This window comes from Chrysemys picta, chromosome 1 (genome assembly GCF_011386835.1).
Source record: "Chrysemys picta bellii isolate R12L10 chromosome 1, ASM1138683v2, whole genome shotgun sequence".
Lineage (NCBI taxonomy): Eukaryota > Metazoa > Chordata > Testudines > Emydidae > Chrysemys > Chrysemys picta.
Window position 1 is genome coordinate 149439641 of NC_088791.1, and position 12130 is coordinate 149451770.

The 12130-nt window shown below is 48.6% G+C and overlaps 1 protein-coding gene across 3 annotated transcripts in view; it reads right to left on the reverse strand.

Moving 5' to 3' along the window:
- Positions 1-12130, reverse strand: part of CFAP91 (cilia and flagella associated protein 91) — a 69825-nt gene that overhangs the window by 1345 nt on the left and 56350 nt on the right. For 2 of the 3 annotated variants that reach the window (XM_008173175.4, XM_065572744.1), the window contains exon 17: positions 5020-5382. The exons of the other annotated variant lie outside the window; for it this stretch is intronic. In XM_008173175.4, coding sequence (XP_008171397.2) covers positions 5020-5382 — 363 coding nt within the window. The remainder of the gene's footprint in view (positions 1-5019; positions 5383-12130) is intronic. 3 annotated transcript variants of the gene reach the window in all.

A 12130-nucleotide genomic window follows, 5' to 3' on the forward strand; every position in this document is an offset into this window, starting at 1 on the left:
CAAAACCAAAAAAACAAAAAAAAAAGGAAATTTAATGCAAAAATCCTATAGTAACGCACTGTTGAGTTTCTAAACAATTTGTTATTTGTATTTCAAAAGGATAGAATTACACACTGCGGTAGCAGTTACTCAGGGCTTGTCTTCGTTACTGTGCTAAATCGGTGCCGCTGCCTTCAATTCAGAAGCGCCAATTTAGCACATCTGGTGAAGACGCATTATGTCGACAGGACAGCACTCTCCCGTCGGCGTAATTACTCCACCTCAACAAGAGGTGGAAGCTATGTTGGCAGGAGAATGTCTCCCACCGACATAGTGCAGCGTAGACACTGCTTTAAGTCAATATAACGTCATTCAGGGGGGTGGTATTTTCATACTGCTGAGTAACATAACTTACATCAACTTAAGCGGTAGTGTAGACAATGCCTCATTCACAGTATACCTGAAGTTCTACACGCAAATAATATAACCTGGTACACAGAATGGCCAGGTGGTTATACAGGTAAGTGATATAAAGGGGAAGTACGTAGAGATATTATAAGCTCATTATATTATGGTGCAGTAAATCGATTTGTAAACAAATAGCTACAGCTTGGTGTGACTTTCTTTCTTTCTACACACGTAAGCACTTCTGATACCTAGTGTGGCTACGCCTTGTTTCCATGAACAAGTTGGATGCATTTGGGGTTGGCATTTATTTGAGTTTAAGTTTGAGATTCTAACCCTACAAAAATCAGGAATTTGAAAAGGAGAGATCCAACAGCTCAGTGAGTCCCTTGCAGATCGATAATCAAATGCACTACACGCATTTGCAGGATGTTGCTTCCAAACATTCTGAGCTTGAGCAATCACACACTTGCAATCAAGGCAAAGTCAGCACACCAACAAAATGGAATTTATGCTCTTTCCAAATACATTCACCAGGAAAGTCAGGCCAAATGGTAACATTTCAGGAAAGTTATAAGCACTTGAAAATGTGGTCTTTGAATGAATGTGTCACCTCAGCCATAGCCATATTTCTGCTACCACAGCCCCAGTACATTAGGGCCAGATGCTGCTTGACTTGCTCATGTGAACAGTCCAACTGCGGCTAGTGGGACCACTCCTATGAGCATGGGGTTATTAACACAAGGAAGCTGGGAGTGAGCCTCCCACTCTAGGTAGACGTGTGCTAGCTCAGTTTGAGCTAGTGTGCTAAAAATAGCAGTAAAAAGCAACAGAGGGTCCTGTGGCACCTTTGAGACTAACAGAAGTACTGGGAGCATAAGCTTTCGTGGGTAAGAAGCTCACTTCTTCAGATGCAAGTAATGGAAATTTCCAGAGGCAGGTATAAATCAGTATGGAGATAACGAGGTTAGTTCAATCAGGGAGGGTGAGGTGCTCTGCTAGCAGTTGAGGTGTGAACACCAAGGGAGGAGAAACTGCTTCTGTAGTTGGAAAGCCATTCACAGTCTTTGTTTAATCCTGATCTGATGGTGTCAAATTTGCAAATGAACTGGAGCTCAGCAGTTTCTCTTTGGAGTCTGGTCCTGAAGTTTTTTTGCTGTAAGATGGCTACCTTTGCATCTGCTATTGTGTGGCCAGGGAGGTTGAAGTGTTCTCCTAAAGGTTTTTGTATATTGCCATTCCTGATATCTGACTTGTGTCCATTTATCCTCTTGCGTAGTGACTGTCCAGTTTGGCCAATGTACATAGCAGAGGGGCATTGCTGGCATATGATGGCATATATAACATTGGTGGACGTGCAGGTGAATGAGCCGGTGATGTTGTAGCTGATCTGGTTAGGCCTGTGATGGTGTTGCTGGTGTAGATATGTGGGCAGAGTTGGCATTGAGGTTTGTTGCATGGGTTGGTTCCTGAGTTAGAGTTGTTATGGTGCGGTGCGTGGTTGCTGGTGAGAATATGCTTAAGGTTGGCAGGTTGTCTGTGGGCGAGGACTGGCCTGCCTCCCAAGGTCTGTGAAAGTGAGGGATCATTGTCCAGGATGGGTTGTAGATCACTGATGATGCGTTGGAGAGGTTTAAGCTGAGGACTGTAGGTGATGGCCAGTGGAGTTCTGTTGGTTTCTCTTCTGAGCCTGTCCTGTAGCAGGAGGCTTCTGGGTACACACCTGGCTCTGTTGATTTGTTTCTTTATTTCCTTGTGTAGGTATCGTAGTTTTGAGAATGCTTGGTGAAGATCTTGTAGGTGTTGGTCTCTGTCTGAGGGGTTGGAGCAGATGCGATTGTACCTCAGTGCTTGGCTGTAGACGATGGATCGTGTGGTGTGACCGGGGTGGAAGCTGGAGGCATGAAGGTAGGCGTAGCGGTCGGTGGGTTTTTGGTATAGGGTGGTGTTAATGTGGCCATCGCTTATTTGTACGGTGGTGTCTAGGAAGTGGACCTCCCGTGTAGATTGGTCCAGGCTGAGGTTGATGGTGGGGTGGAAGCTGTTGAAATCATGGTGGAATTCTTCCAGGGTCTCCTTCCCATGGGTCCAGATGATGAAGATGTCATCAATATAGCGTAGGTAGAGAAGGGGCATGAGTGGACGAGAGCTGAGGAAGCGTTGTTCCAGGTCAGCCATAAAAATGTTGGCATATTGTGGGGCCATGCGGGTGCCCATAGCGGTGCCACTGGTCTGGAGGTATATATTGTCACCAAATTTGAAATAATTGTGCGTGAGGATAAAGTCACAGAGGTCAGCAATAAGTTGTGCTGTGTCATCATCAGGGATACTGTTCCTGACAGCTTGTATTCCATCTGTGTTTGGGATGTTTGTGTAGAGAGCCTCTACATCAATGGTGGCTAGGATGGTGTTTTCTGGGAGGTCACCAATGCATTGTAGTTTTCTCAGGAAATCTGTGGTGTCATGGAGATAGTTGGGAGTGCTGGTGGCGTAGGATCTGAGTAGGGAGTCCATATATCCAGACAGTCCTTCAGTGAGAGTGCCAATGCCCGAGATGATGGGGCGTCCAGGATTTCCAAGTTTGTGGATCTTAGGTAGTAGATAGAATAACCCCGGTTGGGGCTCTAAGGGTATGTTAATTTGTTCCTCTGTTAGTGTAGGGAGTGCATACTGCACAGACCATGGTGAGAGATTATGCCATACATTATCAAAGAAACTGAGGAACCACCTGATCAGCATCCTATACAGCAAACAGAAAAACATCAAGAAAGAGCTCTCCAACCTGGAGACTTTCATAAATAACCAACCCTCCACACAAATGGACTTTACTAAAATAAGACAGGAGATTACACACTTCACCTCTCTACAAAGGAAAAAGGACCGTAAGCTGTCTAAAATCCTACCTGCCACATGGGGCCACAACAGGGGTACCCCTAACTCACCCAGCAATATTGTCAATTTATCCAGCTACACACTCAACCCAGCAGAAGAGTCTGTCCTATCTCGGGGACTCTCCTTTTGCCCCAGCACCCCCACGAACATGATACAGTTCTGCGGTGATCTGGAAGCCTACTTTCGCCGCCTCCGACTCAAAGAATACTTTCAAGATAACACTGAGCAGCGCACTGATACACAGATACCCTCCCACCAACAACACAGGAAGAAGAACTCCACATGGACTCCTCCTGAGGGTCGAAATGACAGTCTGGACCTATACATAGAATGCTTCCGCCGACACGCACAGGCAGAAATTGTGGAAAAACAACATCGCTTGCCTCATAACCTAAGTCGTGCAGAACGCAATGCCATCCACAGCCTCAGAAACCACCCTGACATTATCATCAAAGAGGCTGATAAAGGAGGTGCTGTTGTCATCATGAACAGGTCTGACTACCAGAAGGAGGCTGCCAGACAACTCTCCAATACCAAATTCTACAGGCCACTTTCCTCAGATCCCACTGAGGAATACACTAAGAAACTGCATCATCTACTCAGGACACTCCCTACACTAACACAGGAACAAATCAACATACCCTTAGAGCCCCGACCGGGCTCATTCACCTGCACGTCCACCAATGTTATATATGCCATCATATGCCAGCAATGCCCCTCTGCTATGTACATTGGCCAAACTGGACAGTCACTACGCAAGAGGATAAATGGACACAAGTCAGATATCAGGAATGGCAATATACAAAAACCTGTAGGAGAACACTTCAACCTCCCTGGCCACACAATAGCAGATGCAAAGGTAGCCATCTTACAGCAAAAAAACTTCAGGACCAGACTCCAAACAGAAACTGCTGAGCTTCAGTTCATTTGCAAATTTGACACCATCAGATCAGGATTAAACAAAGACTGTGAATGGCTATCCAACTACAGAAGCAGTTTCTCCTCCCTTGGTGTTCACACCTCAACTGCTAGCAGAGCACCTCACCCTCCTTGATTGAACTAACCTCGTTATCTCCATACTGATTTATACCTGCCTCTGGAAATTTCCATTACTTGCATCTGAAGAAGTGAGGTTCTTACCCACGAAAGCTTATGCTCCCAATACTTCTGTTAGTCTCAAAGGTGCCACAGGACCCTCTGTTGCTTTTTACAGATTCAGACTAACACGGCTACCCCTCTGATAAAAATAGCAGTGTAGCCGTTGCAGCTCGGGCAGCCCCCCAGCTCAGACCCAGGGGGTCAGGTGGGCTTGAGAGCCCAACCCCAGCCTCCACATGCTATGGACAGTGGCAAAATAAGGAAGAGATGTATGTAGTGCAAACTCCCAGTTCTCTGAACTAACCTTCCCATCCCTTGACAACCATAAGTGGAATTTCACTGTTCAATAGTTAAACTACATCTTTAAGGTTTAGACAGTAAAAATCTCTGGGAGTCAAACCAAATACAGTGACAGGGGCTCCTATGGCATAATGCTCTCAGGACTGCTTCCAGGCAACAATGCTGGCAGTCTGCAAGAGATCCAGATGCTGCTGCCCCTGAGGGACGTTCTGAGGGAGAGAGAGATGCTTCTCCATCCTGTGTACAGTCAGGCTGGAACCCTGAACAAAGCGGGTGCAGCTTCCTTCCCTCCCCCAGGGACTGAGCCCCAATGACTGAGGCAGGGAAAACAGATCTCAAACTCACCTGACTCATCTTCTCTCTTTGCAGGGGCTACATCAGCCAGCGATTGCCTGTCCGATGTAGCAGAATGGCTCACCACTAACCCTCCCTGCTGGGTCTCGTCATGCAGTGCATCATACAATGCTTGGCTGGCTAGGACAGCATAAGGGCTCTCTATAACCTCTGCCGCACTCTGTTCAGCAGTTGTTCCGCTGAGAGCAGAACTGGCTGCCACAGGAGGAGGACTCCCTGGTATCTTGGTCACAGATTCTCCATTACCCAGTGCCTGCTGTCCCACCACTGAAGAGTTCTGAGCCACTGCTATGTCCGTGCTCCTGTGGATGATCTGATGAGCTGCACTGATGTGTTTCCGCTGGGACTGCCTCACTGTACACAAAGAAGAGAGACGATTTTCCCTTGGAGCCATATTGCATGAATTCTCTGCATGGACACCCACCCTCCCCCGCTCCCCCAAAGGCAGCTCTTAGCTTACAGGAGCTATGAAAAAGCCTGTTTCAGGAAAAATCACACCCTTCTGGTTTGGGCTGATAGGTTTCTACTGCCATCTAATAGCAGCAAGCAACCTTGCATTTTGCTTTGAAGGCAAGCTGTGGAAATGGACAGACCTGCCAAGTGTGTTTCTTTCCTACTCAGGGCAAAAGTGAGAAAGGTACTCCTGTGTTTCAAACTCATTTCCCCATCACTATTTGTTTATTGAAACAAATCTTTGAAAGAGTGCATCTGAAATCTGTCCTCTAAATCCCAGGATTCTTACTCTAGCCCTGGTGCACACACTGGCTTTTTACAGCTTTGTTATTACAGGATTTAGGGTTACCATATGTCCCGTTTTTCCCGGACACGTCCGGCTTTTCGGCAATCAAACCCCTGTCCGGGGGGAATTGCCAAAAAGCCGAACATGTCCGGGAAAATGCCGGCCGGGCACTTCCCCTCCTGTGACTGCTCTGCTCCTCCCCTGACTCTTCGGCTCTGTTTAAGAGCCGAGCTGCCCGAGCGCTATGGGCTTCAGGCAGCCCCCTTGCCTCCGGACCCCAGCCGCAGGCTAGGCACTTCCCCTCCCGGGCTCCAGCGGTCCAGGGTCCGGAGGCAAGGGGGCTGCCCGAAGCCGGTAGCGCTGGGGCAGCTCGGCTCTTAAACAGAGCTGAAGAGTCAGGGGAGGAGCAGAGCCTCCAGCCGCGGCGACTCTGCTTCTCCCTGACTCTTCGGCTCTGTTTAAGAGCTGAGCGCTACGGGCTTTGGGCAGCCCCCATACCTCCGGACCCTGCGCTGCCAGAGCCCGGGAGGGGAAGTGCCCGGCTGGGGGCGCAGGGTCCGGAGGCAAGGGGGCTGCCCGAAGCCCAAGCGCTACCGGCTTCACGGTTTGCCGGGCAGCCTCAAGACCCTGCGCCCCCGGCTGGGCGCTTCCCCTCCCGGGCTCCAGCTGCGCTGGGGAAGCGCCGGCCGGGGGCGCAGGGTCTGGGGGCTGCCCAGCAAACCGTGAAGCCGTAGCGCTCGGGCAGCCCTTTCCGTGTGGCTGGGAGTAGGAGGGAGGAGGGGGCGGAGTTAGGGCGGAGTTGGGGCAGGGAAGGGGTGGAGGTGGGGCGGGGCTGGGGTGGGGTGGGAAATGGTCGAGGCCAGGGCCCCGTGGAGGGTCCTCTTTTTTTGTTAAGTATGGTAACCCTACAGGATTCCTTATGAGTGCTGAGCTGAGTTTACTGCAGGCTACTGCTTTGTTATTGTAGGTTTGCTGATGAGTGCTGAGTCAAAGAATACCTGAAATGGGAGACAGAGTAGACCCAATAAGTCACCTAGTTTATCTCTCTGGGCCAATGCAGGACGATTCCTTACTGTCCATTTTATAGTTTTCCTCCAATCAAACTCTCCCATCCCTTGCTTGGGTGACAATTCCCCCGTCTAAAGCGTTCAGCCTACATTTTCCTTTCCTTCATTTTATCCCACTACTTGTAGTTCCCTCTGTGTTTATAGCTTTCCGATATTAATACACTGTTCCCCTCCCCCCAATCATGATTTAAAAAGTGTTTGGTTGTGCAGGCAGGACTGAACCATGGTCTGCAAAAGTCCACTGTTGTCCCAGGGTTTGGGTCCATCTATACTGCAAGACTGAGTCACATTTTAACTGCAACTGAAACCCACGTTAACTCCTGTGGCTCTAACATGCTGAAACCAGGTCTCCAACCCGGTCGTCGCAACAGTATAGATGGGACCGCACTATCATGTCTCAATATCATTAATGTGCTGATTACTCATCTTCCAGACGCATAATGAAGATGTAAAGTAAGACTGGGTCTAACACTAAGCCCTGCAGCTCCTCGGACTCAATACACTGCCAGTGACCAACTCTCATTTGTTTTCTTGAGTCTGTTTTCAATCCACATGGCAGTGCTCCTCTTTTCCAAGGCATTTTGACTTCATTTGGAGAGATACTGCATCAAATGCTAAATCCTATGGAGCTGCTGCACTCCCTTCTATTGGAATTCTATCCAAAAAAGGGGTGAGAGTTGTCCATTCTAAAGCCTTTCTAAAGGTGCAGGAAAGATCATATAGGCCCTGTCCCATAGGCCTATACACAATCATAGGTCGCCCAGGGATCCAAGTATGGCCAAGGAGGTGGCGTGAGTGGAGGCATCCATGGGCGCTTGTACCAGTGAGATGGTGGCTGTGGATATCTCTCACAAGTGAGATCAATTTCCTCAAAGACCTCTGGAAAAGTGCCTCTGTTGGAATGGAGACGAGCACCTTGGACAGATAATTGAGAGACCGAGGCAAAATGTTCATTAGAATCCTCCTTTTACAGATCACTCTGGAGTGATGGGAGCACAGGAAGCAAAAGAAAGTAAAACTGTCAGTACTGGAAAGATATCTGGAGGTCCTTGGTATCAAAAGCAGATTGGAGCTGAGCAATGGTGATGCGGGTGTCTTGGACACAGTGAGGTCTTGTGGAAAACAAAACTCCAACAGTACTCAAAGTGTTGTTGGTACAGTGCCCATGGCCTGAGATGAAGTAATGGCGGCTGATACAGTTGACCGTACTGAATCTCAAATGCTTGGAGGGGGGGAATGACTCCAAATGGAGCCCGAGCAGACTTCTTTACTGATTGAGAAGAGGTAGAGCTCTTCTCGCCACCTCACTCCTCTGATGGTATTGATGGCCTATCAGAGCCCCACATTTTGAAGTCTTTAGGCTTTACAGTGCTCTCAGTATCTGAGGAACCAGCAGCCTTGTGGGTAGTGAGTCTGAGACCGATGGATGCCAAAGTGGCAGGTGTCATTGGCAACTATGATTTCGAGGTAGATTCCCTACCTGGAGAACTTGAGGCACTGTTTTGGAAGTCTTATGAGAGGAATCTTGGGTCTTCCTCTTAGACACCCTCGAGGAGTGCATCTTGGAGACAGCAGAGGTAGCCAACTGACTGGAGACCGGCATACGGGGGAGTCCCCTGGCCTGGATCAGAGGCTGGGTGCAGCGAGCTCTCCACCATGGATAGCTGAAATTTGATCTCCCTGATTTTTTCTGAGTTTAGATTTTAATACCAGAGAGAAGTTGTACTTTCGGAAATATGAGATTCCCGAGGCAATGGATGCATGGGATTGCCTGTCACTCACTGGGACTGCCTCCAGCCATGATAGAAAGTGTTTGAAACCAAGAGAACCAGGCATGCTCTCCCAGTAACATAAAGCTCCCAGCAGGGGAGAAACTAAGAAAGAGATAAATACATCTAAAACTACTACTAACTACCACTAAAAACAATTATAATAAACTAACTACTATAAGAGCTAAAGGGATACAGTTGAGGTAAAACTCAACATGGAAAACTGCTAAGGCTCCAAGGCGGTTGAGAAGGAACTGAAGGCAGTTCACTTGCACGTTGCTATATAACAACAGTGCGAGCATGAAACTGAGCATGTGCTGGCCAAACAGACACAGCTATGTGAAATCTCCAATCGAAGAGTAAGTGCACGTAGAGTGGAGCACCTACAGGGACACTACTCGAAGAAGAGAAAATTACTTACCTTGTAATTCTGCTTCTCTGAAGATATCACTATGCAGGGTTCTCACTCCTGAGTCTTGGCTCCATAGTCTGAGATGGCAGAATGCCACTAGTGCTTAAGATTTTTTGACCTCTAAGGGCAGCAGTAGCAGGATAAAGCATGAGCCAGGCCCTCTGCTGGCAGACACACTGCTGCATATAAATGTGTCTTTGGAACTTTCCAATTACACCTCTACCCTGATATAACGCTGTCCTCGGGAGCCAAAAAATCTTATCGCGTTATAGGTGAAACCGCGTTATATCGAACTTGCTTTGATCCACCTGAGTGCGCAGCCCCGCCCCCCCGAGCACTGCTTTAACGCGTTATATCTGAATTCGTGTTATATCGGGTCGCGTTATATCGGGATAGAGGTGTAGTTCCTTCTTGACAATGTTCGGAAAATGAGTTTCCACAGGAAACTTTCCACCATATCAAGTATTGCTCCAGTTCTTCTTCGAGACCCCAGTGCATTCTTTCCTGGGTCCAACCTTGCCTTCTGGTCAGGTCCTATCTCGTTTATCCCAAATTTTGGAGTCCTTTGACACTTTTACTCTGCAGTATTTCAGGGGTGCCTTGTTTAATTTCAATACTTCAGTACTTGCTTTAGCATTTGTCACAATTAATATTTTGGTGCCTAGATGACTGTTTGCTAGTGCCGCTCTAAAGTCAGAAGTCCCAATATTTTCATCCTCTCTTCATATGGAAGTTTTCCTATACCTTTGATCGCCTGCAACCATCTCTGAACCCTCCCTCTCTGCTCTGTCCTCTTGGAGTCGCATGGACTAGAACTGAACACAGTATTCCAGGTTAGGGCATATCATCGAGATATATATTGTTATAAATAAGTTTAAATCTTGCTAGGGGTTGAGTTAAAACCAATGGGCGAAGGCGTCCTTCATTTACAATAGCTGTAAGAAGCAGTTACGTGGCCATACCTAAAACAAAGCCTAATAGTCTGCCTAAAAACTGACCTCAGATGGGCGGGGGTTCCATTGGTATTTGTTCTGACCAAAGGGTTGTGTAAGTGAAAGACAAGCTGGGGTGCAGAATCAAAATGGAGACAGACAGGACACCGAACACAGACTCAGAGGCAAGAAAGCCAGGCAGCACCATGTGAACATGTTAGACATGACCCTGGAAAAAGCAAAAGAGAAAGCTTTTTGGGTCTGGTGCTGGCTAAAGAAGCTTGGGGCTGTAAGTTAAGAAACTGTTACTTTGTTTCTGGCTCCTCCTGTGTTTGGAGAAGCAGGATCTTGTACATCCCTTGTAAATAAACAAGATTGCATCAAAGAAAAAAGGAGGTTACTTACTGTAACTGGTGGTTCTTTAAGATGTGTGGCCCCTATCTGGATTCCAAACATGGGTGCGCATGCGTGTCATGCGTCGGAGCTGGAAGCATTCGTAGTAGTGTCCATTGACCTGCGCATGCGTCATGCATCGGCCGCGTGGCGCGTCTGAGGTTTTAAGAGGCTGTGCGTGTTGATGCCACTCCAGTTCCCCTTGTTCCAGTAAGCGATGGAGCCTGTAGCAGAGGGAATGGAGGGCGAGCACTGGAATCCAGGTAGGAACCACACATCTCAAAGAACCACCAGTTACAGTAAGAACCTCCTCTTCTTCTTCGAGTGATAGTGCCTATGTAGATTCCATATGTGGGAGAGTAGCAAGCAGTGCTCAGTGTGGAGGTGGGTGCAAGGGCTCTTGAGAAGTTATGATCTGCAGGACAGCCTGACTGACTGCCTCATCTATTGCTGTTGCAGGGGCGATGGCATAGTGGGTGGAAAATATGTGGACAGAGGACCAAGAGGCCACCTTACAAATGTCCTGCCACAGAACATCCACAAGAAGGCCGACGTGGCGACATATGCCCGTGTGGAGTGAGCGGTGACTCCTGAGGGAGGGGACAGGACGTGAAAGAGCGCATAGCAGTCCTCAATACAATGAGAGATCCATTTGGAGAGGTGTTGTGAAGAGAGGCCATAGCCCTGGCAGTGCTCTGCAATGGCGAGGGAGAGCCAGGGCAAGCAGGAAGGCATGGTTGCATTGGAGATAAAAAGCCAATGCCCAGTGGACATTGAGAGAGTATAATGTGCACTCCCTGGGGAAGGTGTGCGGTTTAGGGTAAACTATCGGGAGTTTAATGCACTGGTTGAGGTGGAACGGGGAGGCCACCTTGGGGAGGAATTTGGGGTGAAGTTGCAGGGAGACCTTGTCCTTGTGGAAGACAGTAAAGGATGGGTCCGCAATCATGGCTGCCAGCTCACTAATTCACTGCGTGGAGGTGATGGCCACCAAAAAGGTCACCTTTGTGGAGAGATGGGTGAGGGAGCAGGTCACAAGGGGTTGAAAGAGTGGCTTAATGAGGGTGGAGAGGACAAGGTTCAGGTCCCAAGAGGGAGTAGGTTTCTGCACATAGGGGAAGGTGTTGAGAAGGCCATGAAGGAAGCAGGTGATAGTCGGGTGGGTGAAGACGGAAAACAGGAAGAAGGAAGGCACTGAGCATTGCTAGGTGGACATGGACGGAGGAGTGGACAAGGCCCGACTGGCGGAGGTGAAGAAAATAATCCAGGAGGATGGGAATGGAGAAGAAGTCTAGGGAGTGGCGGTGCACCCATGAGGTGCAACGGCATCATTTAACCTGACAACGGGCTCTAGTGGATGGTTGTCTGCTGTGAGTGAGGATGTCACACACGGGGGCGGAGCACGCCCTGTCTACATGCGAGTCCCATCCAAATATCAAGTCATGAGGTGGAGAGGGCCTGGGCTGGGGTGCCATGATTGGCCGTGCACTTGTGTGAGGAGATTTGTGAGGTAGATTGTGGGAGGGGGCGGTGAGTGGAAAGGCGAAGGAGATCTGTGAACAAATACGGTGATGCCAGGAGGGGGCTATGAGAAAGACAGTAGTATAATCCTGCCGCACCTTGCGCAGGAATTGTGGGAGCAAGGATTCATAGATTCATAGATTCTAGGACTGGAAGGGACCTCGAGAGGTCATCGAGTCCAGTCCCCTGCCCTCATGGCAGGACCAAATACTGTCTAGACCATCCCTGATAGACATTTATCTAACCTACTCTTAAATATCTCCAGAGAT